This window comes from Falco punctatus (assembly GCF_963210335.1).
Source record: "Falco punctatus genome assembly, chromosome: 3".
Taxonomy (NCBI): domain Eukaryota; kingdom Metazoa; phylum Chordata; class Aves; order Falconiformes; family Falconidae; genus Falco; species Falco punctatus.
In genome coordinates, this window is record NC_137582.1 from 50,412,432 (window position 1) to 50,440,115 (window position 27,684).

Genomic DNA, 27,684 nt, shown 5'->3' on the forward strand with positions numbered 1-27,684 from the left:
ATGTTCCACAAGTAGAATTTTTAAACTGATGCAATTTCAATCAATTGCATATTCACAGCTTTAAATGGGAATCACTTAATGCTTAAAACTGGTAAGAAAATGTAGCTGCAATAAACTGGAATCAAATTTATTTTATGATAATTTGGAAAAAAGCATTTTATTCATTCACAGAGACAACTGGTTGAATTGGCATACTGCGGCGAATGAAGAGACGGGACACAGCTTGATGCAAGCAAGTTGTCAGTTTATTAGTGATTTTCTTACAATTATATATGCTTCTACCTTCTACATATTACACACTGATTGGTTATATCTTAGACATAAAAAACACTGATTGGTTGATATTTAAGACACACCATTAAAACAATAAAAACTGATTAGTTTACCTTGTCATAACAACAATTTCTATTCTAAGATTAGGAGGTTTCTTCCTATGTGACTTTCTTGATTAGCAAAGTTCCTTATCGGCACTATCCGTTCCCTTGTCTGGCTACTTATTCCTCTTTGTCCGTCTGGTTGCCATCTCAACTGCAACGGCTCAAGAGTCTGCAGTTAGCTTGCTCCTTTGTTCCCAGGGCTTGTGCCCTACAAGTTCTAACACGTCTCTATTCATCAGGCTAACAGTACTTGGACTCTTGTCCTTGAGGCCTTGTCCTACAGCATACATATACCTAATGTCAGGATAACAGCAGAAGAGATCTATACTGAAATTGGAATAATTACGGAAGGAATTTTTGGTAGTGACAATTTTCTGAAATGTCTGAAAATGTCTGCAGTTCTTCCACAATTATGAAAAACAGCTTTATTTTTTCCTTTCAGAGGGAATGATGGGATTCTTACAGCTGGTGAGCATAGCCTAAAGACTTGTATGATTTTCCATAATTAAGTTATAAGACTTTCTGTAAAGCAGTCTGTTCTGATTTTATCCTGTGTGTCTAAATCCAGGTGTGTTGCGTTGACCCTGGCTGGATGCCAGGTGCTCACCAAAGCCACTCTGTCACCCTCCTCCTCAGCTGGACAAGGGAGAGAAAATATAACAAAAGGTTCATGGGTCAACATAAGGACAGGGACATCACTCAGCAGTTACCATCACAAGCAAAACAGACTCGACTTGGAGGAATTAGTTTAATATATTAACATTTGCATCTGAGCAGGATAATGAGAAATAAAACCAAAACTTAAAAACACCTTCCCTGCACCCCTCTCTTCTTCCTGGCCTTAATTTCACTCTTGATTTCCCTCCCTCCTCCTCCCGGTGGCACAGGGGGACAGGGATGGGGCTGGGTCAGTCCGTCACACGCTGCCTCTGCCGCTCCTGCCCCCTCGGGGGAGGCTCCTCACACTCGGGCCCTGCTCCAGCGTGGGGTCCCTCCCGTGGGAGACAGTTCTCAGATATCTCCAACATGAGCCCTTCCTGTGGGCTACAGTTTTCATGAACTGCTCCAGTGTGGGTCCTTTCCATAGGGTCACAAGTCCTGCCAGCAAACCTGCTTCAGCATGGGCTCCTTTCTATCCATGAGTCCACAGGTCCTGCCATGAGCCTGCTCCAGCGTGGGCTTCCCACAGGGTCACAGCTCCCTTAAGGCATCCACCCCCTCCATCATGGGGTTGTCCCTAGGCTGCAGGTGGGGATCTGCTCCACTGTACACCTCCATGGGCTGAGGGGCACAGCCTGCCTCGCAGTGGTCTTCACCACGGGCTGCAGGGGAACCTCTGCTCTGGGGCCTGGAGCCCCTCCTGCCTCCCTCTGCGCTGGCCTGGGGGTCTGCAGGGCTGTTGCTCTCACATATGCTCACTCCTCTCTCTGGCTTCAATAATAATCTGGCAGGTTTTTTCCCCCTTGCTAAATACGCTGTCCCAGAGGCGCTACCACCGTCATTGATGGGCTCGGCCCTGGCCAACAGTGGGTCCATCTTGGAGCCGGCTGGCGCTGGCTCTGTCAGACATGGGGCAAGCTGCTGGCAGCTTCTCACAGAAGCCACCACTGTAGCCCCACTGCTACCAAAACCTGGCCATGCAAACCCAATACACTGGGCAATGTTGAACTTAACTCCGAATCCTAATCCATGATCTCAACCTCATCAGTATAAAACCGGGATACTGACTTAGATGCTAGTCATTTTACCTGACAAGAAAGTGTGATTCTAAATCTCTACCAAGAATGCCCCCCTTCCCAGCTATTCCTATATATACTAATACACAAAATAATTACCTTCGTTATTTTCTTCTCCCATGTCTTCCCCCTTCTTTATTAGAACATTACACTGATATATTATGTTAATCAACTTGCATCTAATTGTTTTCTTGTCTGGGAATCACCAAAGCATGTGATATTAACAGAATACTAGGAGTTATCATGGTAGATAGAGCTTCAGCCTGTCTTATGCATGAATAAAATGCTAAGCATCTGCTGAGTATCCAGTACAGTCACTGAACTCCTACAGGAATATCTGGGAAAGGCAGGTTTCTTAGTTTTATCTTTTTTACCTTTTACATTATACCCACTTTCACTTCTCTAATACCAGCTTTGATTTATTTCGGTTTTCCACCTTTTAGTGCAAACTCGTGAGTAACTGTAGATTTTGCCGTTAGAGTATTCTACTTCCCATAGTTCATTTTCCTTTATCAGTTGTCACTGTTACAGATATACTTTGACTTTTGCAGGTTTTGTTCCATTAAAAAACTAAAACCTACAAAGCCAGCTTCTTTTCTGATTTCTATTTTGTCTCACTAGTGTCTGAATAAACTACTCTCATATTGAAATATTTTTCTTCTAAGCTATCTTCTGTAATTCTCAGAAATATGAGAAATTATGTAAGAAATTCAGTACACATGAAAATTCAGTTTATCTTTTTCTTTTTTTCAGCCTGTTCAACTGCCAAGTCATACTGTAAGTTCTCATTATGTGTTTCATTTTTTATGACTTAGGAATTACTTGCCAGATTTTCATGAAGCAACATTTAACAAGGGTTTCCAGTATTATCTTGGTATATTATCTACACAAAGCAATTGCTACAAAGAAACCCAAAACTTTTTTTCCTACATGTATATTTTCCACTACCATCTATTGAAACTATGGATATCATTGTAGTCATGAAAAGCCCACAGAACTCCATCATAACCTGTTTTTCATTCAGCCCAATTGAAATTTCTCTTTTCTGACTTTAGATATCTGCAATGTAGCCATCTTTATCTGGGCTAGTCATCTGAACTAACTTTATATTCACTGGGAAAATCGCCAGTCCTAAAGTTCCTTTGACCCATGTCATCTGCAATGGCATGACATGAACTTCACATCTGAAGTATCTTTGCCCTTGCAGTCTACATTGCAGATGTCTACACTGTGTCAACAGAAGTTCTTTCTCATGTCTAAAGTATATCACTGCTATTCCCCTTCTCCAGTTGAGCCATGCAGTAGGACTGCTGAATTTCACTGTTTTGTTTTGTTTCTTGTCCCAGTGCTGAAATTACTTTTAGTGATGCATGGCACCCTTTTAGTGGCATTTGCCCCTCTGTACATGACATAGTTCTAGTATTCTCCAAACTGCTCCCTCCTGCAGAGTCCACACTGTCATCTGCATATGTTTCTCTGGGAGAAGAATACATGGAAGCAACATGGCCAAGGTTTTGTACATTTCCACTCTCTTTCAGCCACCAACTGCCTCTGCCCATACTGGGAAGTAATTAAGTCCATGATAAAACTGGTAACCTACTGAGGGAAATGTGAAACAAGTCATTATACTTTCCTCATTTAAAACTAAGTGGACTTGATAATCTAATTGCCATGTTGGCATCATTTTGCACAGAAAAGCAAAGATGGGTGAGATGTTTTGATTAGCAGGCCCACTATGCATGCTGCAGTATCAGCTAGCAAATGCACCTTCAGCTAATCAGTATGCTGAGTGTAGCTTTCTTTACATGACCATCCCAGCCTTCCCCTCCAATACCAAGACACCGAGACTCTGAATTAATGGTTCAAATGGTTCTTCGGAGACTCTATTTAGAGGCACAATAGAATAGTTAACTGCAAAAAAATCTGGCCTTTTGAGATGTTATACTCTCTTTACCTAGTGCATGCTATGAGGTCCAATCGATATCTTCCAGGACCATCTAGCTACGAATATATTTCATAACATTGACCTGAGGATCTATAGCTAGTGAGATAATTATGCAGTTAGATCATGTACTAATTAAAGTGATTGTTAAGTGTTAGCCTACTCCTGGAAGAAAAATAGAAGGCAGTGATTTAATAACAGGCCTGCTAGAAGATTCTGATATAAAGATCATAAAGAATAACTTTATTTGATATTTTATGATATACTATGGTGGGAAAAGTAAATAGTCAAATGGTCTAGGAAGCCTCTAAGGCTGCAATAAAGGGAAAAATATTAGCATTAGTATACTTAAAAAGAGGAAAACCAAAATCAATAGATAGCCGCTTCATGGCTTTGAAAGCGAAACATAATGAAATACATTTTGAAAAGGAGCCAGTATATACAACTGCAGGAGTAAGGGACAAAGTAAATTTTTTTCAGTATGTAAGAAGACTGAGTATTTTGTGAAGCTTACACTGGATTTTTTACACGGGAGGAATAAAGCTAACAGGCTGCTATCATAAAATTAACCCACATAGAAGTGCTGAATAAAGATCCAAAATGATGAAAGGAACTTATCACATTTTTCTCCTGTAGGAATTGTCATGGTATTCCCCAGGAATTTAACTAAGACTGGTAATGATTAATGCTCTATGTCATCTTGCAAATCTAGAAATTTGTTTTAGGAGGTTTTAAATTGAGAGCTTCTTTAACCTAACTAAAATATTGAACTGTGATTCAAGAACACTTTATTACTTTCTAACTGAGAACATTTCTTGGCTCTTGTAGGATCACAAGGTGATACCCCACATTCATAGCAAAACCCTTAAAATATACTGCTAAGATTTTTACAAGGAAATTAAATCTATAATAAGGTCTCCCAAAACCTTAGTAACCAGCAAAATAAATAGATAAATAAATAATCCCATTTCAGTAAAACAAGTAAGTGCTTTTGAGTTTCACTTTGTCTTCTTCATCATGTCTGAACCCTAATCTTTTAACAGATAATCTTCTATAAGACTGCAAAATTGTCACAATTCTGTAAGTAGAGCATAGATAACATAAAGGAATCCAGTCAACCCTTCACTTATCTCTGAATAAAATTTAATTTCTTCCAAGGTTGAGACGTGTTTAAATATGTGTCTGTATGCATTTGAGATGTCTCATAGATGCTCAGTGCTAGAATTACCAGAGCTTCAGTTAAAGCTCCAACAATGTTTATAAGGGAAGGGACTTCTTCAGTCTAGGTACTAAATAGATCAAAATAGATGAATGAGTGCACAGTTTCTCATGGGCTGTAGTTTGTGCAGTGTGTTGGAGGCTCTCCGATGTCTGCATCCCAGCTGTGCACCCACTTACTCAGACACACTTCCCTGATACACTGAGGGCTGAGCCTTCAAACCTTAAACTTCTCTGGGAAGAGTGAGGTGAGTAAGTGTTTATATTTTCACTAGATCACTAGAGCAAGGATCATACTCACCTGTAGAGGTAGGTGACCGTGTTTGTATTGGCTTTCTTTAATGTGGAAGTTGTAGATAATAATTATAGTAAACCACTATTTTAATGGTATTTGAACCAGTCGTAGACCTCTATAGCCTGTATTGACAGTCATTGCCATTTACAAGTAAATGCAAAATAACGCGTAATTTGCTTTTCTTGCAAGTCATGGTACTGCTCTGGAAAATTTATATTCAGAGGGTACATCTGCGCAGCAGAAGGCAAGACCAGAGCAAGTATATCTGTATTCCAGCCAGCCTTATCATACCCTACTTTGGTATCAGGTACAAATAAACTGCAGAATTACCAATTTCAGTCATCAACTCTATCTGAAGCATGCTGGACACATTTCTACAGCAATACTGACTTCCAGTTGCAAGAGGAAAACTCTGGGTGGAGAAGAAGAATCACAAACAAGGGCAGTGAAGTTCCCTCTAAGAAAGTGGCAGCAGGGGGTACATCTTGACAAGTCACATTTAAGAGCTTGTTTAATAGTCAGGAACCCACTAAGATTTTTGATATCCTCTAAACTAGCCAAAACTGTCTCCAGCACAGTCCTGGAATAAACGTCAGTTTAATTTTTCATACGCTGCTATCCTTTTTTCCTTCTAGCCATTCCTGTGTCAACCTGGTAAACCTGACCTGCAAAGGGACAGCATTTCTGAGCCTGAAGGTGTGCATGTTCCATTTTAACCAAGAAAGCAAAAATTCTTTTAGAGTTAAACCACATTAGATAACTCATTATTGTGTGGGCAGTTTTGCAATTCATGGTATATTAGTTTTAGTGAAATCATTGAGAGCTTCATTTTCTAGAGAATGGTCCAAAACAGTGATTATATTAATGCCAAAACTAGAGGGAGCTTTTTTTATCAAAACAGTGATCACATGCTACAGCATGTTTCAGTTCATGCTACATGAAAATCTTCTTCAAACTACCATGTCATCTGCTACAAATGAGGATTTTGAAGAATGACCTTCTTGTTTCCCTCTACCAGATACAACGAGCTGATCAAAGCAAAAAAAAAGCTAATTCCTTCAAGTTTTAGAGTACCGTTTCTTCCCCATGACAACAGGAAAGGAACCATCAATCGAAGTCACACCTACCATGGATACCAAATCATATAACACCATTTCTTAAATAAGGAGTAATTCTCAGATACCCTTAATAAATAAGAGGTAACTCACTTGAAAAACAACTCTAAAATATTTAAATTTATAGCTTTATTTTCTATTTAATCTTATTTCAGACAACGGCTTAGGTATTGGTTTAAGGTGGCTAATGCCAAGAATTTATAGTCTTGAGAAAATTTATTTGTTCGTTACATGGAAGATGTTACTCTCATTATTTTTTGAACTATATATCTCACTTGTTCCACAATTATTTCAAACTTCCATGTTTTTCTTTTACTGGACACATTTTATGTGTCTTTCAGTTAATTTATTGATCTTTCTGAATTATTTATTTGCAAAAAGTTGTTAATAACAAGTCTGACCGTACAAATCTATCTTAAGCTTTCCATAAGATTCACAGCCTTAAAGCTGCTGGGCAGGGCTGTGATTCAGAGAGACCTGGAGAGATATGGTCCTCATGAACTTCTTCAACAAAGGCAAGTGCAAGGTGCACCTGGGTTGGATTGGGTAGGTTGATCCCAGACAGCAGCCAGGGTTGGATTGGGTAGGTTGATCCCAGACAGCAGCCAAACACCTACAGAGCTGCTTGCTCACCTTCCACGTCCCACTCTGCAGCAGGACAGTGGAGAAAATAGGAAGCCTGAAAGTTGGAAAACTCATGTGTCTAGATAAAGGCAGCTTAATAGTTGAAGGAAAGAAAAAAATCTCTCAGCACCACCCACAGACAGACTGATACCCAGCCAGTCTCCAAACAACAGACACTTTGGGAGAAAAAAAAATTATATCAAAACAACCACGGAAAAACAAGCACAAGCTTACACTCACAGAGAATCAGTACCAATCTGTGTGTTTACTGTATGCCCAGCAATGGGAAGCATGAGTGACCAGAGCGTGTATGGAAACATCCTGTAGGAGGGGAGGGTCTTCACCTCCCAGGACCAGAAACTCTGAGGCCAAACCAGATATGAAAGAGGCTAACATCATCCAGGAAATAGCAGGATCGAAAAGAAACTATGAAAGCACAACTTCTGCTTCCTAGATCTGGCCAGATTCAGCATCAAAGTCACAGCAGCACAAGGCAGAGGGTCATGCACAGATTCCTCCCATTTCCCTGGTAAAGCAAGTAACTAAAACAGTCACGCAGGTGGGCTAGCTGGGGAGGCGGGGGTGGCAGCAGGGGGGTCTCCACCCTGCTAGTATCAATGTTAAGCCATGCTAGAGCTATATAGTTATATACTGCTATTTGAAAGGAGCTTGTTCCTGCACTCATTCCCAGTATGCTAGATGTTTGTTAATGAGTCATAAATTTTCAGATATTTTTAAACGTGAAAATGATTAAATGGAATTTAGAGTTGTTTAATGTTTTACACAATTTTATGTATTTGTAGTTATTCAACAGAATAGATTAATTGCAAATTATTGTTCTTAGTGGTCTGACGGAGATTATTAAATTGTGCTATGTTCTGCCAAAACAAGCACTGCCTTTTAATACAATTTTGCCTCTGCAAAAATACTCTCAAGTCTTAATCAAAATACCAGTTTTCAAAAGCAGTAGATAATATTTCTGTGTGTTTTCTACAACTTTGCACATGTGACTGAATTTTAAACTGCTAATTCAAAACACATAGCCTACTTCTAGGCTTCACCAGTAGAAGTATACTTCTACCTTCAGACCTACTTAGTTTTTTCCCCATAATTGTATTACAGGAATGGCCAGACCACAATGACCTGCCTACTTAGATACCAGAGACGTAATGAAGATACTGACAAAATGTTGTATTGTTTCTGGAGGGAGTGAGCTGAGTGCTCAATGTCAGGAAATTAGTCCTGGGACCAGGAGGAGAGGAACATGGAACAAGTTGACACTGCAAAGCTCAATTTCTAAAGTGGTCCAAAGCAAAGGATCATCTGTGTCTAGAAAAATACACACGTGCCTGTGCACACACAAATGCACCATCAGCTGAGGGCTTTCGCATCCAGTTGTCAGCATCAGACACCAATGAAAGCAGCCCACAGCAAGATAGCAGTATATCTTTCCAGCAGTTTCTACTGTTGGTCTCCTGTCCATTGGTACTCCATGGCACAGCTCAACAGAGTCAAGCAGTTTGTGTTGTACTCAGCTCTTGGCCAAAGACCATGTACCGCTGCCTCCCAGGCCCTTTATGTTACGAAGATTTGAGGAACTGGATTTCAGCTTTTGCTGACTTTCTGGAAAACACACTGGAGTGTTTCTTTACTCCCCAGACATGCTGAGTTTTCCACAGGGTTAAAGGTAAGAGACTGAAGACTGCTCTTTGAAGCCACCTTTCTTCCAGTCCTCTACAGATTGAGATCTGCAGGCATCAAAGCCTCAGAAGACTGTGTTGAATGAAGTCCTAATTTTCAGTCCATTTTAAGAAATCGTTAATGTCACTTGCAGTGTTTCTTCTTCCCTGACAGTACATGCTCTGTTTTATCCATTTTTAGTCCATCTTTAATTTACATTGGATTATTTCTGTCTCTTAAAATGCTTCTTTTCAGTCTTTAATTTAAACACAAACTTTCCACCCATAAAGAATAATAAAAAAGATTTTCTCTGTAGCTTTTCTCCCCATTTCCTTAATAAAAAATGGTTATTGTGATTGTCTAAGCCCTGATGAGCACATAGGATCATTGAAATCATCCTCCACGTTATCTAGAGGTTTTATGTAAGATCAATATATAATTTCTAGAGACAAATTAATTGTATTTGCCTTGTAAGATAAAAATCAGAGTATGTTTGTAGGTGTTTGCATGTTTCATTTAAAGAGGTTTGCATCTGTTGAGAGATTTCAGCTTTAATGTTCCATTTGATGCTGCAGAGCTCAACTAGTGTACTTATGTATTTGAAGCTTGTGTTACATTCCAAATTCATCAAAATGTCAATCATTTGTTACAACAGTCTGCTCCTTTTTTATCAGTTCTCTGTATTATTAGGGTGCAGATGCAATCACACTTAGCACTGGCGCTGGTGTGTGCTTGATCTGCCTTCCTCCCCCATAGATCTGATACTTTCGTGGGCATTGATGAAAAGCAACACACAGAGGTAAAATTAAATTCTAATCTGTTGGCAAGATCTACCCTGGCAAGCATTGACACTCCTAGTGCTTGTCTGACATTCCTGTGCTGCAAAAAGTAACAGCTGCTTATCAATGATGTATTAGAAATGGGCACAAACCAACTGGTGTACATGTTCATATAAGAAAAGATAAAACATTTATTGGTAAAGCGATCCCTTGCCTCCTACTAAGTAACTGCCTACATCTGTATCTTCTGTGGTAACTGCTTGGTTTCAGACTCAAGGTCATAGAATTAAGTGCCTGGAGACAATTGCAGCCATACTGTCAGTAGAGACACCACTGGAATATGAGCCGTCCTGGTTTTCCTTATCTGGAGAGGCAGCTGGTTCCCTCAGAGCTAGAGCCTAGATGGTCCCTCAAAGCTGGAGCTTAGATGGCAGCCAGCAGTGTGAGTGATCAGGAAGCTGGGCTCAGCTCAGCGGTGATGCTGTCTGCATGGTTTTGTAACGTCTGTGCTGTTTGGTATGCGAGCCTCTCACTGACTTCCAGGCTCTGTCAAACAGGAGCTGGAATTAGTATCCCGTGTCAATCCTGTTGATGCCATTGCAACTCGGATGATGAGGAATGAAGTCTTCTGTGGAACTAAACCTGCCATAAACAAATAATGCTAAGCACAGACCAAATTTCTATGACAGCAAAGGGAGCTTGAAATTTGACTGTGTCTGCTAAATGCTTGCTAATTCAACGGTGGGTTGAAAAACCTCTTGAAAATTAAAACTCAGGCCAGCTCAACACTACATGAAAAGGATTCATTTGTTCATTCCAGCTGGTCAAACCTGAAGATATACTGATTTATTGGGGTAAATACAGCCAGAGTAACTCCATTTTTTCTCAAAGAATAGGTTACATGCTCACCTCTCTGTTTCATCCTTCCCTTTTTAATATAAAGATATGTAAATTCAAACAGACTCTTGATTACTGTGTTTAGGGTACTGTACACAAACAGATGTGAGAAAAATAAAAATGTGCCACATTTGGAAGGGACATCTGCATGGAGGGGTACAGAGCACCTGGCAGGGCATGAGGCTATGGGGGCATAAACACTGCGCAGTGCACTGCAGGGTGCACACTGGCACAGCCAGATATCCTCCAGACAGGGTACTCCAACCTGCCTCCGGGGATGCAGGCAAGGTGAAGTGAAAGATCAGGTCTTCCACTTGATTTTCCATCTGGGTCAGAAAGGTGCATCCAAAGGCACTCTTGGGATTATACAGCACAATTGTCAGGGAGTATAGCCTTGTAGGCAGAATCATGGATGCTGTAGCAGGACAATGTTTTATCATTAACCCTATCTTAACAGACCTGAAATATTCTGCTGTTCTTGCCCTAGACAGAATATTTAGTATTACTTTCCATGCATAAATTATGAAGGGAGTGAGAGACTCCATAAAATAAGTTATGGACTACTTCAAGTAATAGATAAGTTAAATGGCTTATAAATGTCAGTGTTACACTCATCAGTTTCACTGGCCCTTGGTCTTACCTTGCAAACTTGAAATGAATAAATTACTTTATGCAGAACTGTAGATCACAGTGTAGCACCATTAATTATTCCTTAGACTACCTCTTTCAAACAAAACTGGAGAAGCTTCTGGTTGTATTACATATCTGGTAAGATTATGAGACTCATTTCAGCATTTCTACGGTGTCTTGTTTAGACTGTAGTAGCAATCCTGCAGCACACTATTTTCCAAACAGAAATTCATACATTAGAGAGTTTTTAGTCACAATATATTGTTTGAAAATATTTCCATTACAGATAATTTTGCAATTACTCGGGCTCTTAGGTGCTGTTTGTTTCCTGAGCATGCATATTTGCTCAATGTTAGAGGAAGTGCCATAGAGCACAAGGGAAACGTTCACTGCCACTGTTACTGTAGAAGTGTACATCTCTCCAGAATGGGTAGATCAGAGGACATCCTTTTGAAGAACTGTTCCTGAAGGAGTCCTAACCCACCAGAGATACAAAGAGGTGCAAAAGCTTGCTAGGGAATAATGATTTCCAGTATTTACTTGTGAATTCCAAGTTAGAAAATAGCCTGCGAGTTTGCAGAAGATCATTTATAATTCTTACAGACCATGTGTGTGTGAGAGAGAGAGGGAGAGAGTGTGAGTGTGTGAGAGCAAGAAGTGCCAGGTATGCCCAGAAGGAGTAAAACAGTGACAGGAACCATTTGAGAGTAGGAAAAAATGTTACTGGTGAGAAATGCTATGCTCCACTGCACATTTCAGATACGCCACAGATTCAAAAAGGTCATTGCCAAGAGCTGTTTTCTCTGTTGCAGAGAAGCAGCAAATGTGTGAAATGGCCCTAAGTGCAAGGCTGATAAGACTTAGTACAAACACATTTGATCTGCAGTGTCTTTCTCTCTCCCCTTTCAGATTTTTTTTTTCAGTCCCATAATAAAGATGTTAGTCACAGCCACTTGCAGGCAAACTGTATTTTTAAAACAGAAGATATGAGCTCTTAGAAATGGGAATAAGACCAAGGGAGGAGAGTTCTTTAAGGAAATGATCTGTCAGCTGACACAGGGAAAAAATAATTGAGTAAGAGCTGAAGCTGAGTTTTTTTGCTTTCACAGGGAAAGGCAATGGCCAAGTTTTGAACATTTTCAGGCAAAGCTTTATGCTTAGTCTTTGTGTCAAGTGTTAGCAGGAGCAGAGGGGGGATGATTTTCAACAGGCACGTATTATTTTTAATAAACTGGACATACAATATAAAACAACAGCATTACTGCTTTATCACCATTTTCAACTTCCTTTATCTCTTGGCTCACTGCACATTTCTTAGTTTGTCTAGTTTGTTTACATAGTGAGGCAAAAAATATTCCTGTGGTTCTGAGCACCAAATCTGTATTTCAGACATGAAAACCTGCACTTGTGAGGGAAAACATAGCAAGACTTTCTGCTGAATGAGAAACAGATACTGTGAAATGCTATGTCATATCCCTGTACCATCTGAAAGGCTGGTCTTCTGTACCCCATCACAGTTCACTCCCAGTATGCACATTTCCATATTATTTTTTTTTTAATCAGTGGATGGGTAATACTGTTCCAAATTCCTGACATTGCCAGGTGGTTCTTTTGTTGGTTTTTTTTCCCAGGGATTGCCTGATGTTCTTTTCCATGTAACCTAGTTATGGTTACCTACAGGAAATAACTGACTTCCCTGAAGATCACAGTGGAAGCCATCCCCCATAGTGTTATCAAATAAAGTTTCAGGGGTTTTTCCTGTTTTGTATTGTTTGCTGGGTTATCCCGATTTAAGAAATAACTTAATGCATCATGCTATACCTCAAAGTCTGTAAAGAAGGTCAAATGATCTGATAGGCAGGAAGGTAATACTGGCTCACTAAATCTTATTTTCCTGTCACTGGCTTCATTTCTCTTGCCTGATTGCTTCTATCCAGTTTCTGACCAGCTATTCTGTGGCTCCTAAAGCTACTCTAGAAGCTGGCCGAGTAGTGCACTAGCAGTTTCTTTCCTCCTGGGCTATGCAGTTGATGTACCATCTTTCTGTTTCATAACAACTCTGTCACCTTAGTAGAAATGGCTGAAATTTGTTTCAGATACTGAGCTACACAGAAGACCTTGGTCATCACTGTTTTAAGCATCATAAGATTCACTTTACTACAATAACAGTAAAAGATCAGTGGATTAGCATGCTTGCACAGCTACTCTGACCAGTAAATGCTGCTCCTGGGAGGCACACACCTAAACCCAAATTTGAGTAAGACTCCTTACAGACATGAAGTAAGCTTTCATTTCTTTCTTACCATTTGAGTCATCATCTAGCTCTCAGTGATTTGCAGCTTCTTAAAACGTATTCCACATACGTCCTGTGTTAATTTTCAGAAAGTGAAGTGTTTCGGCTATTTAAACCAGAGCTAGTTAAGACCTCACAGGGAAATTGCACATAGGAGTGCAGTTCTTGTTAATGGTGTTGCTGTGTATATCACTCTGCATGCAACACTTAACAATGTAGACAAGTATTTCAACAAACAATTCTCATACATTAGATTATATTAAATGATATATTCAAAGGCAAATGTAATTCCTCCATGATGAATTTGAACAACAAATCCCTTTAAGGACTCAAACACACATTAATAGCATTTTGCTTTTATTCAGGTTACACCTGCTTATAAGAAACATGCTATCCTTCTTAGCAGAGCTGTTCTATTAATGTACATTTAATGAAAGTTTACTGTTGCAATAATGAAAGTTTACACACATCAGTGTCTGAGGCTTTGAATTAGGTCACATTATTTCTGGTAAGTCTTTGAAATACGTCTATACTCTCAGGTAAGACCTTGATCTGCAGACCAGCTCCTGACAGGAAGCATGGAAAAACCTTAGATGATGGTACAAATCTGCTAGGGTGAATCAAATCTTAGAAAATTTATTTCTAGAGGACTTTTAAAATTAGTTTACAACAATATATCAGGCAATGTCTAGTTTTGAAAATGTCCAGGAAAGGATTTTGCATAACCATTTTTTGAGGGCAGCCTATAGATGAGAACTTTCTCCTAGAAACTGCAGTTGGAATTTTATTTCCTTACAGTCTGGAATATACACAACCTAAAGCAGAGCTTCACTTTCTAGTAAATTTGCATCTGAAAGGTAAGATGTTGATTAAAGGTATCAAACAAAAATATGCATGTTTCACTAAAAATAATATTACAAGTTTCAATAGAGAAGGCACATGTGAATAGACAGGTATGGAAGGATTAATAGCAAGATACTTCCTATGACCTGCAACTCATCCCCACTTGACAAAAATCAGATCAAATATGTGGGAACAAGAAGAGACAAAGACTCCAGAGCACTTACCACTTACAAAAAACTGACTTGTTCATACCAGAATACTGTGTGGAGATAGGTTGCTGCACAGAGTGATGGGGCATGTGCCCAAGCCTGCTCTTGGCATAATAAAACAAGATGGGAGGGGGTGAGAGGGGGAGAGAATAACAGAAAACATCAGTAAGTCTACACTGATGGGACCAGGCAGAGGCATAGATAATAGCAGGCATTTCCAGCAAGTTACAGCAACCTCAGCATGGGGCTCTTTATGTCTCTCATGCGAAGGAAGTCCTAGTACCAGTAAAGGTGGTGTCCACGGAGCAAACAGTAATCCAAAGACAGAGGAGCAGACACACAGGCATGTATATTGCTGATCTGCATTAGTAGCCAATGGTCTTGCACCTTGATTTTCAGTGTACAACTGGTGTAAAGAGGTTTATTACTCTGAGTAAGACATAATTAAATAATGGCTTATGAGATTTGTTTTGGCACATTTTGTTACTCTGATGTGACTTGATGTTACTATGAAAAAACAGCACCCTTAGTGAGCTGGTTTATGATCTCTGTATTGTTATTAAGCTCACATAATGATTTTTTTCAAGCAAGCTAAGGTAAAACATAGGTGGTAGTTATCTGCAGCTGAAAACAGTCACTTTTTACTTCAATAAAACTTTTTACTGTGTGCTTAGTTAACTTAAGCATTTGCAATTCTTTCATGGTCCTCTGAGAGTCTGATTGATTGTGACGTGGCTTCTGGATCAATACTGCTGTAGCATACAAACCAGTTGGCAGTGTGAGTTTTGTGATTCCTTTATAGAAAGCAATCTGTCACTTTTCCCTGTCTTGCAGATATGCTAATTCAGCTCTTCTTCCGGATGCAAAGCATTTCCTCCAAGAGTGCTATCTGTGTATATGTAAAGTGCTTTCATCGGCATATTTTTTCTGAATACCTGAGTACTTAATGAATGAAGTACATTCAGTACCAAAATGGAAACCATGAGTAATTTATTTTGCTATAGTCTCTAGCTGATATAAAAAGTTATCCAGATTCAGAATAGATACAGCATTGTAACTTTGCTTGTGCTTCAGCTGCCAAATATTAATTTTGGCTATGCTAATCACATTATTAACCACTGCTTGAAGAAGCAGTCTTATACAGCAGCCTCTTGTGGCTTCTTGCTTTGTGTGAGTGGTTTTTGTCTTGATGACTCATTATAGACCATGCTTTTAAAAGCTTCAGTAAAGAATAGTATTTTGCACTTGGACAAGGAAAGGGCTGAAGTTTTCCTTATTACCTGTCAGAATCCATTAGTCCTTTAGAAGCTTTATAAGGTACTGTAAGATCAGCTAGTGAGCAAAGAAAAAGTGTGCCATCATTTTCTTAGCAGTTACTCACACATCATGTTCTATTTCCACTTTTCTTAAGGCTGTAGCTTTTCATATCTACCTGGACTGTCTCATAATCAAGCCAAGAAGGAGCAAAACTACATAAATATCACAGAGGTGTGATCTGTGTTGTACAGGGTGGGATGTACCTCCTGGCTAATCCTAAAGATAACATCATGCTTTATTAAAGCTCAACATCACAAGTAAGTTAAAAAAATCTTTACTGTGGACCTGCTTTTCAACGGGACCTTACTGTGTACAACAGAAGGTAAACCTAAACTGGGCAGATGCACTGCAACAGTATCTCTGCTATCAGTTTTACCTCAGCTTTTAACTACAATACAATGCAAGGTTACTATGTTACTGGTGGTTTGAAAGCATTTCTCCTTTGGTCCACTGTGTATTCTGAAATGAAAATCTGAGACATTTTTAACTAAAAAGATAAATGTCTATGCCAATGTATTGTTTTCTTCCCATTCTTCTATTGTAGTATAACAAACAAGTGTAAGTACTGGTTTCACATTCTAATGGACTAAACTGTTTTTCTGCAATGATGCCTACATATTATAATTATGTGTACTCAAGATAAAAATCTTTATTTGGTTCATTCAGAAGTATTACAGAGGCAAATTATCACCTTTTTTCTGCAGAATATAGCATCAGAGAAAAGCCTCTGGTTCTCTAATGGCTATCAAGTCTTTAAACTAGGTATTAAAACATTCTACAGGGCACTGGAACATTAAATTTCCTTATGAAAGTAATACTGTCAGTATAAATTAAATTCTAAGTTTAAAGACACAGGAATAAACATATTTTAGAGTGCCCAGATACAACATCAAAATTAGCATATTAAAATGTATTTGATTACAGGGACAATAAATTTAAATCATGCCTGTAGCAGCAGCAGCAGATGCTTTCAACAAGAGGAGGAACAAATACTCTCAAATGATGTTCAAATAGTGAATGCATAATGAAGATAGTTCTCAGGAATATACCAAACAGTTTGAGCACCTGAAGAAACATATGCAAGGCTCAATTCAATTTTAGTTTCTTTTAAAATCTTTTTGTGTGACCATATTGCTAGCTGTACTTAATAATCAAGCAAAATAAATTGAAAATCAGATTACTTAGAAAAGCTCTATTTCAATAACCACTTCAAAAGGTGACATACAAAATGATCATATGCAAAACTAGTAATTTGTTTGGTTTGAATTTAATGAGACTTAAAAGTACCTGTGCCTTACATAATATAATATCTGTATAATTCATTGCTGTTGTTTAAACAGAAGAAAGTAGTGCTTAAAATTAGAATATAAACCCTTGTAATAAGCAAAGATTAGTTGGATATGTTTATTTCTTCAAATACCCTGATGCCTTAAAGGGTACAGTAGCCTTTCACCAATTCAGATCAGTGTAGGCAAAGCTAAATTTAGGCCCTTGGAGTCTGATCATGAAATCGTTGTTTAGAGCTAACTTGTTACTGAATTCTTCCTGTGAATTCTTTTTTCTTTAGCAAAACTTTCACTTTGGGAACTTTTTTATGACAGTATCTATCTAGCTCTCATACAAGGAAAAAAAAGTATCTTCCCTGCTTTTGGTGATGATAGATTTAAAAGATTGTTGCTGCCAAGGATAGTTATGGAATACAAAGCAAATAATGATTAAGATTGTTTTTTTGGAGCAAGGGGAACAATGGAACATGAACACGTGAAAATGTGTATTAAAAGCAGAAAGCACTTTGATTTGCTACATCCAATATCCCGTCAACCCAGGTGGAAATATGTATCAGATGCCTATGTCTACTTTTAACAATTCAGTTTTAAATGACCCAGGACTTAATTAGCAGCACAAGAAAGTTCTGAATAAATGTAATTTCCTTGACATTACGCAGACTGAGCACAGTTTTGCCTGTGCAGTATGCAACTCCTATTGATGTCAGCCAAAATTCTATAGTCTTACTACAGAGCAAAACTGAATGTTAAAGTGTCTAGTGCTAAATAATGTCTTTTTATGCATAGGTACAAAAGCAGAAAAAGCACAGCAACACTTCCCATGCAGCACCTATCCAGAACAGGTGTGTGGAGTCTCTATAATAAAAAAGACAATGTAAGTTCAAATTGCTGACCATATGAAAATGTCTTTACCACAAATACACTCCTCTGGACAGTGAGGAATGACCTTCAGTCCCCTCTGATAGTCTAGCTTTAACGTGTCATTGCTTCCTGCAACTCTGGCGATTGTTGAGAGGAGGTGTAGCAGTCATCACCCTGAGTTAGATGGCAATACTTGCCATCTAGCAGGTAAATGAAAGATGAGAGCTTTCAACTTTTTCTGCTCTATACCCTGGCTGTCACGAGTCTCACAATGGTTCTCTTTGCCTGTGAAGAGAGAGATGCAGGCGGATCATGAGAAAGAAGAAATTTCTGCAGTTTGAATGGGTCCATTTTCCACCTTTAGCTCTGGACTTTTTAGCTTTCATGATATGAATCTACATGGATGGGTGAAGACAAGTTTAAGGTAAATTCAGTTCCTAATAGCTAATACTCCAGTGCTCCCAAAGCTCATTTAAAGAGCTAAGTATTTCTTCCCTACAGTTCATTATAGTGCTTGAGCACTCTGCAGAAACAATTTCTCACTCATTTATAGGAGATGTTATTGACACTACTATTATTTAACCTTCAATAGTACCTTAATTGTGCTTTTCAGTGGCAGACAGACCACGAGAGAGATCTCTCTGAAGGAACAGACATTAGAATTTTGGGGGCAGACCTCTAAATGGCAGATCAATGACCTGTATGTATTTTAAGATGCATAGGTTTAAGTATTCAGGACTAAACATGTGGACCTATGATTTATGGCTATCTCACAAAGGGTATATCTGAAATTAAAGTAAATAATATCCTGGAAAAAAAGTTAAATACTTTGTGACAGGACTTAAATTCAGCCAAAGCCTTGAGAGGAATCTGTCTGCTATTTTTCTTAAGAACATGTCAAAAGATAGAAAAGCTTTCTAAGTGCAGCAAGTTTCTGATCTATTGGCAGATCAAAATAAAATGCTTTGGGAACACATACATTTTTCATAGCCAGTGGGCCCTTACAGGTTGCTCCAAACTTAATCTCAGTCCAGCAGCTTTCAGAGGCATTTGGGGTTGCAGGAAATAACATCCCCACAGGGTCCATAGAAGCATCTGTCTTTTCATCAGCTTGGAAGCTTGACTGTGTGTGATCCTTGTTGCAGATTCCTTTCCACATCCCCATGCTTCTTCCCACCTAACCACCTCAATGTTCACATGTACACACTCTGGCACACACACTAAGCTGTCCTTCCCATGGCTTAATTCATCCACCTGTAGAGGAACTGTGATATATATAAACTCAGTATTAGTGATTGCTTCCTCTACGGGGGATTCCTAATAATGACTCCTGATCATTATTCATATAGTGGTCTATCTGAATAAATACATGCATAAACATCACAGTATATTTAATTCAGGAACTTTCCTAGCTCAGTAATGATCTCACTGAGTTAAATTATACCAACAGGGTTTTTTTAATTAAACCATACAAGCTCTTTCTTTATGTGCAAATGAGATATTTCTTTTCACAAAGCTTAATGAATATTGCACAGTGATTGTGTATATATGCAAGGTATGATAGAGCAAAATTTTGTTTTAATTAAGTGATGATTATTATTTCAGAAGTTTCTGAAGGCAATAAATAGTAATAATTAATTAAATAAATAGATAGATAAATAAATAAAAAGCATGAACAGCTGATGACAAATAGTTTAAACCCTTGTTTCTTGCTTTAATTTATGAGTTCACTGCGGGGAGGAGGGACTTTAAAGCCAGTATTATGGAACTGCCCCAAAAGATTACAACCTGTCAGATATGAATGTTTCAAAGGAGGTGGCCTTCAAGACTTAGAAAGAACCAGTTAACTTATACTATGTATTTCTAATATGTGTATAGGTGATTTTAGGTTCTTCATGAATAATAAAGCTTTGGTGCTTTTTTTTTTTTTTTTAATTCCTGTAGAATGCTCTACAAGTAATGTTTTTTATACTTCTAATAAATATTGTAATATTCAAGCCTGTGGAAAATTAACTTCTCTCAGTTCATTCATGTATAATAACTTCTTTTAGCTTGAGCTGAGGCTAGTAGTCTCTGACAAAGGACAGGTGGTGGAGACTTTCAGATTTAGCGATTTCACTTAGGGCTGAATACAGTACTGAAGCCTGGAGTCTGGACTAGGACTCTGAAGCAAAATATAAATGATAGTCAGAATTGTTTCTAAAATATACTTCATTAGCTGTAATCTGGATACCCACAGCTTTTTACCTGACATAGCAAGTCAAGTTGAGAAAAAAGCAAAGTCATTTAATTAGGAACCTGTTTTGAAACTAGCTTAAAATAAAATAAAGGGGGGGTTCTTTTGTTGTCTGTAAGGGCTCTAATTCCAACTAACATTAGGAAAAAACCCACCACAACAGCAACTTATAAATTAATCATAAGGTCTGCTGCTCCATACCTTGTTTGGTAAAAGTTGTCAGGATTAGTTGTGTGAGTGCTAAAAAATTGTGGGTAAAGGCTTTCTTATGGGGGGTGGATGCAGGTGGGTGGGTGCCAAAACCTATTTCTAGGAGCAGAAGTGCATCAGATCTTTTTTCAGAAAGAAAAGTTTAGGTTTACAGATCTTCAGATTTTCAAATTCCCATAAAATGATAAGCTATTTCTGGCTTCACACCTTGAACACAAGAAAGCCACCAACAAATGATGGATCCATTTGCTTTCTTCTTAAACTAGATTTTTGTCAAGGAGGTGAGAGGAAGAGATGTTTTAGAAATGCATCTGTTTCTTTTTAGGAACAACACAAAATCTTTGGAAAACTTTTCCAAAAACTGAAAATCAAAGAAAGGCAGAGAAAGGAGGCTGGAACAAAGTTAACTTTTCTTAGTGGAGTGATTATAATTTTTTGAAGTATTTGAGTAGGCATTCGAAAGGGAAATGGGAGAAAGGATGAAAGTCAAGTTATGTTTGTCTGGCCTAAAGTAATTTTTTCTAGTCAGAACAAGAGACGCTAAGTAAAAATAGAATGTGTTAATATTAGACCTGATAATCCTAACCACTGACATTTTATGAGAATGAGTTTTCACCAAAAAAAACCCCAAATTGTTTCATCTGATATTTTTCTAAAAAAAAAAATAATTACCATATTTTGGACATATAAAAGTGGTTTGGATTCCATGTTAATTTATGCAATTTTTTCTAGGAGGGCTCTCTCACAGTTTTCAAGGAGTCCTAAACAATCTAGCTTAAAGAAACCCCAACGGTATTATCAATAATAGAAAAGGTCCATTTTACAGCAGGCATCATACCCTGGGCTTAACCAGAATAATTGTTCTTTGCATGTACAGACAATTCAAAAATACTCTGATCTCAAGTATTTGGCAGAAGATTTAAAGTATGTCTAATCCTCTTCAGTCTCTTCAGTCACGCACAAGAGCAAAGGCTGAGAATATTACTTTTCACAGGCATAGCACAGGCTTACACATCTTCAGGGCTTTTGGGGTATGCTTCACTCTCTTTTTCATAAGTTAAAGTAGCTTCAGATTTAAAACAAGTTACCATGGACTAGTATTAATCAGATTCATAATCACGAGAAGTTCAGTTAAGTAAAACTGGAATTTCTAAAGCAAATTATAATTTTGAGATAATCAGTCAGGAATTTCATCTCAGGAGGCATAACAGAACTACAATTCTGAAAATTACAGTATTCTAATAGAACACTACCATATTCAAACCCACTATAAATACTTCTAATGAAAAAGTGCAAGTTTTTACTGCCTAAAGAATTGGAACCAGAATGCAACAACATAGCCTACACACCCTAAATAAACAAGTTAATGTGAGTTGTACTTTGGACCTGGTTCAGGCATGGTCCATTTCTACGCTAATATCAAGCCACATGCTGCAAGCCAGCTGTTATACATCTGCCATGTTTGTAACACTCTAATTCTTGAGTAAGTGCTGATGGAGCCCTGAGGAGCTGCTTCACAGTTTAAGAGCAGTTGTTATGCTCTTGTGTTCACTAGGTTTGAACAACTTTAGCTTTCTCATTTCAAAAACAAAACTATGCAAATGACAATCATTGTTACTGTCCAATGTTAATCCCTTTTTCCTGAAGACAGGTGGTTTGTGTAAGCTAGAAATGTGGAAATTGGTTGACTCCTTAGCTGCCTCCCTGCTAGGGCTTTTTCCCCCACTTCATCAACATTGCTATCTCTAAATGTTTTATATGCAAGCAAGCTATTAATTTCCAGCAGCAATCTGTGAATTAGTATAAAGCTTTACATTTCTTAGGTCAGAAGATCCTCATTAAATAAATCCATTATTTTCTGTTGTTGCACAGTTTTTAATGAGCTAATATCTCTCTTTCCATGGTCTTGATGTCTTTGAAATACATAAATACTTATATTTTTTCTTTCTTTTTTTCTTTTTTGTCACTTATTTACCATTCACGGAAACCAGAACTATCAGCCCATACATATTTGTCTTGTCCAATTAACAGTATTTCCACCTATCAAGTCTTTCAAGAGATGTTGACCCTGAAGCTCGCTTTTGTCAAACTCGTAGAAATGTGTCTAAAAAAATTCAAAGAACAATTTTACTGCAACTATATCCTAATATTTATAATTCATTTTGATAATATGGTCTCTCTGAATACTCAGGCTGTGGATATGGGGCTTAAGTTGAAAGTGAGTTCTAAGTATGAAAACAAAATTTGCTCTTAAGTTATAACTGCAGTGTACCTGTGTACCGGTGCTGTGCCCATATGCATGTCCAGTGCACACTTAATTCCTTGAGCAGTTCAGGAACTCCCCAGCCAGCCATCAGTCATCTGCGGGGGTGAGATAATGGATCAGCTTGAGGCAATGGACCAACTTGAAAACAACTAAACTTTCACATATAAGTATCTGAATCATAGTTACAGGAGCTGGTTACAAGAGCCCTCCAGATGGAAGTTTTGAACTGTTGTAGAAATTGCCTCAAGACAACTCCCACTGATGGGCAACTAGCCCAATTTGTATGCCTAAATATATTGATTAACATCCTGGGTGGAGTGTCCTAATGTGTCATTACTGCAGAAGTATCAGATTGTGCATAGACAAGATATTTGTTAAAGTTAATAGAAACTGTTCCTGCAGAGATGGTCAGGAGTACAGTCTTCTGAATGTAATGTGCTTTAGAATCCTTTTAGGGTGGGAGATGGCTTAGCAATGGGAAGTTATTTAAATTAGCTACTGTTCTCACTTCCATTTATAACACCTGCAGTATTTGAAAATGGCATGTAGGCTCCTCAGTGATGTATTTTCATAAGAACCAGACACCCCTGCAGCATTTGTAAGCATGCAAGCTCCAAAACTGATGTAAGGAATTACAAGGGCTCAATAAACAAAATACCCACATCCACATTGCATTAATTCTAAAAGGAAAACGATAGAGCCTATATATAAAAAGATAAGAGTAATGACACATTATACTACTAAAAATAAATATACATCAACACACTATACTGAATAGTGTATCCCAGGGACTGCTGTTTCACTTAGTCATTGTACCTGTTAATCCTCTTCCCACTATGAAGCAGTGTTCAGGCCAGCAGGTGAAACTCTTGAGTCCTAGATCCAGCAATAAAAGAAAATCCCATTATAAAAGACTTCTAGCAACATTCAGTGCCTTTGCAACCTCACTGATTTTCATTTTTGCTGAATTGTCCTAAATATATTAACTGTATAAGAAGTAAGGGCAAACTTGTCGGTGGTAAATGTAAGGGCAAATTATATGATCAAGAATAAATGTATCTTTAAGCCAGAGAAAAATTAAAGTTTAAAAAATGCTTTAATACAGAATTCCACCACGATGATTTATCTTTTCTGAAATACGCTGCTTTATAGGACAAACCTCTTAAAGTAGGCTAGAAGCGAGTGCTTTATTATTGTTATTACTATAATCAGAATAATGATTTTATGGAAGTAACATTCAATCTTCAGCAAAGCACAAGACAAAGCTTTGATAACTGAGGTTTATCGTGTTGTAAGACACAGGCTGTTACCATCAGGTAAGAGAATGAGAGAATATCTTGGGCCAGCAGAGCTGATGTTATTTACTTTGACACAGACACCAGTTTTTCTAACCTATGTTCCTATGACTTAAGATCATTGCTACTTCTGCAGGTAACACTGCAGCTTTTACTAGAATGTTCAGTGTATATTTTAGAAAAGAGTCATGCATAACATTGGGAACATGTCTGGAATTGCTGATTCTACTTGATTTACTGAGAGGTCATTTAATTTATTGGCAGATCCCTCAGCCACAGGGGAATCTGAGACAGATATGAAAGGAGGATGACATAATATATGCACAAGCCTGCTTAATCGATCATTAAAAACTAAAGTAACATGTCTTTGGTAGAACCGCCACAACTGAGTTCAGATTCATGATTCTGAATCCAGTGGGTCTGTGAGGACATAGTCCATAAAACAGGCCAGGAAACTTCATCCAGTAAATGAGGACAATTATTTTAATACACCACCTGATCAGTAAAACAGAAGATATATTTTGTATATTTTCAACTGGCTTAGTAGCAGCTGTTACAAAAGCTGTGTCATTAACTATGGTGCCTAAAAGATAAACCACCTGGAAAATTGTATCATGTAAAGTTTTATTTCAGTCTGAAGCTCAGCTCTAGTTAAATGATATTTTAATGCTTCCATAAGCATTATAATGAATATAAAATGTACTAATTTTAATATTATTACTGTTAGATTTTAAAAATAAAAGCAATTTTAAAATATGCAGTAAAACCATTCCTAAGTGTAAGTTTATATGTACACACAAAAATGTGCGTGGAAGTACATCTTTTTACAAAAATTAAGCAATCTGCTAGGAAAAGCAAAACTGCTTTATAAGAGTACAGTACGTTCAGAAACAATTTTCCCTGCAGAAATTACACAGCATCCTCAATTATAAACTTATTCTAGTACAGGCCCCACTAATTAGGCAAAGGCATCATTAGTGGTGCTTTGATATGAGACTGAAGACAGGGAACTGGGAAATGAAACAGATTGCTTTACTAAATATCATGCAGCATTACCTATTTTATATGAAAGATAGAAAAGATGCCAATACAGTTTTAAGATTACACAGCCAAAAAAGTGTATGCAACTAAGTTTCTATGGAAATGCTAAACACTGTGTTGCATACAATAATATACTAATTCTAATTTCGGGGAAAAGGTTTCTAGTTCAATAAATACATATAATGGTTTTTAATGAGCATTATAATGCATATATGTGTATTAAGTTTCTAATCAGTTCCAGTAATATTATTTTTTGCATTTGGCAAGATGTAATATTTTTGCTTTAGCCTTATATTAATATAGGCTTTGCAATAACATTTTACCTGTTATTGAAAGAAAAAGCTTTTACTTACTGATGTCAGGTTTTAATTCCAGCTTTGAGACCCCGTATGTTACAAATCACTGATGTTAGGTATTCCCATTCCTGTCCAGTCAGAGTCTTGACTGGCAAAAGTAGAATAGTTACAACATTGAAAAAATCAATTTGATAACAAATAGTCACTTCAGAATTTTCAGAAAACTACAGAAGGAAGCAGCAAACTGAAGTCAGAGGGGGTTATATTCCACCATCTCTGCTCCTGTCTCTCCCCTCTCAAACATTTCTGGTTTTCCATATCTTTAAATACTGACTGTACATGTTGCGATCTTTATTTTTTAATGTACAACTCATGAAAGAAGTTACCACACCACACCGCAAGTTGAGAGCTCTTTGTGTCCTCATTTCATGCTGTGTCAGAAAGCAGGGCCAATTAGGCAATGCTAAAGGAAATCTTGGTAAGTCTCAAAAGAACGTTCTCAAAAGAGTGATTTTGCTTTTGCTTTTACTGCTCAAATTGTGCCTACTCTTTGAGATGACCCAAAAACCGTGCTGTTCATTAAACACTGAAAGTACAAAGAATTCTTTCTCTCCTTCTCTCCCATGTGCCTTTACACACATTACTGTACGAGGCTCATAAAAGTCAAGCATTAGGGATGAGGACCTTTATTTAGCTGAGGCATAATAATTCAATACAAGTGTAATGCACAGAACGTGTTGACTTGCAAACTGAATAATCTAAGATCTTCAAATGCATGCTTTCAATACAACAGTATTTTAAGAACACTGGTTTTGAACTAATGCATTCAGACAATGTATGCCTTCTTTATTATCTATTCATGAACCTGCTTCTCCTTCATACACTTGAAATAAATGTTGAATTGGCTTGCCAACTAATACAGCAGTGCTAAGCAAGCCTCAGCACAGTAACTTCAACCCTAGTGTCCTGGGTGACTTATGTAATACTAGTGGCACTTGGATTTCTTGGAAATAAGGAGCTACGTGAGATGAACTCCTCATCCTGTATTTGTAGTACAGTATTTCAGCAGCCAAATATAAGCAGTGGTCTTTCTAGGTCAGTCCTCCACATGAGGGAAATGAAAGTGAGATTTACTAACTGGACTTCGCTTTCAACTCAACAGTTTTTTCAGTCCTGAAAAGACACTGCAAAAATACACTTTGTTTGTTCACTCTGAAAGTGGATCCCTTTCATCAACTATATGGATAACAAAAGTAGCTGAAATCCTGCTAAAAATACATCCTTACATATATCTGCCATAAACTGCATAGTCATTCCTTATACTGTGAATCATGTAAATAAAAAGTAACTTCAGGTAATGAATTTGCATTATTTTATAGTTAATGCATATCAAAATCATAATAATGTATGTAGCTAGGTTTCAAAGAGAAATTCTCAGGACCTAAAAACTAACAGCATCACTCTCTCAGCATCCATTTGCCCAAGAATTTTCAGCTCATTAGAGATTTCAGTCCCTATAGCTAAAGCATTTGTCAGGTCAGGAAAAAAAATAATAATAAAAAAAAAAGCCCGGCTTTCTTAGTGTAAAATGGTGAACAACATCCACTAGTTTTGCGACAAGAAATTTGTCAGGTCTGGACCCCAGATGAGCCTGCAGATTTTCTTTCTGACAATCTGCATCAGCCAGTGAGAGTTTGGTTTATTCATCCTCCTTACCTCCTCTCAGTTTACCCATTTGATAGCTCTGGTCTAAGTAGAGTCTAACACCGCTGCTAGTGCTGTTCATTGACAGGAAGGGAGAAACAAGCCCCCATATGCTATTTACTGCGTTAGTCAGTGTTGCTTCCTCAAATATTAGTAAAATGCTTGATATATCTGATATTGCAGGTTAATGTTAAATTCAGCTTATTCTGCACACTACATCTCCTTGTAACAGTCATTATTATGGCCAATCAAAATGTTTTGATGTATTTTTCTATACTTTTACTGAAATACTACAGATTTAAAAAATAAAATGTTTGCCTTGAAATTCACGATATTTTGAATTAAATACACACTTAGGGTACATCTCAAGGAGTTTTTGCTTGGCTGCAGCCCATCACCATGTTCCCCATACAGACTTAATCCACTGTAATGTAACGTGCATAAAACTGGAGGGAGAAACAAGAGAACCAATTTCTGAGATGACTAGCCCATAAAAGAGGTCTTATACAAAATTCCCACTAGCCAACACAGGAA

The 27,684-nt window shown here is 37.8% G+C and overlaps 1 protein-coding gene and 1 long non-coding RNA gene across 2 annotated transcripts in view; one reads left to right on the forward strand and one right to left on the reverse strand.

The window, feature by feature from the left end:
• Positions 1–227: 227 nt before the first annotated feature.
• Positions 228–27,684, reverse strand: part of PPDPFL (pancreatic progenitor cell differentiation and proliferation factor like) — a 37,117-nt gene continuing 9,660 nt past the window's right edge. The window contains exon 4 of the mRNA XM_080381519.1: positions 228–1,013. Within this exon, the coding sequence (XP_080237645.1) occupies positions 1,010–1,013 (4 nt within the window). The 3' untranslated portion in view covers positions 228–1,009. The remainder of the gene's footprint in view (positions 1,014–27,684) is intronic.
• LOC308061491 lies at positions 1,023–26,983 on the forward strand. Its single transcript, XR_013927253.1, has 2 exons — positions 1,023–7,233; positions 7,271–26,983. It is a non-coding gene; the product is annotated as an uncharacterized lncRNA (long non-coding RNA).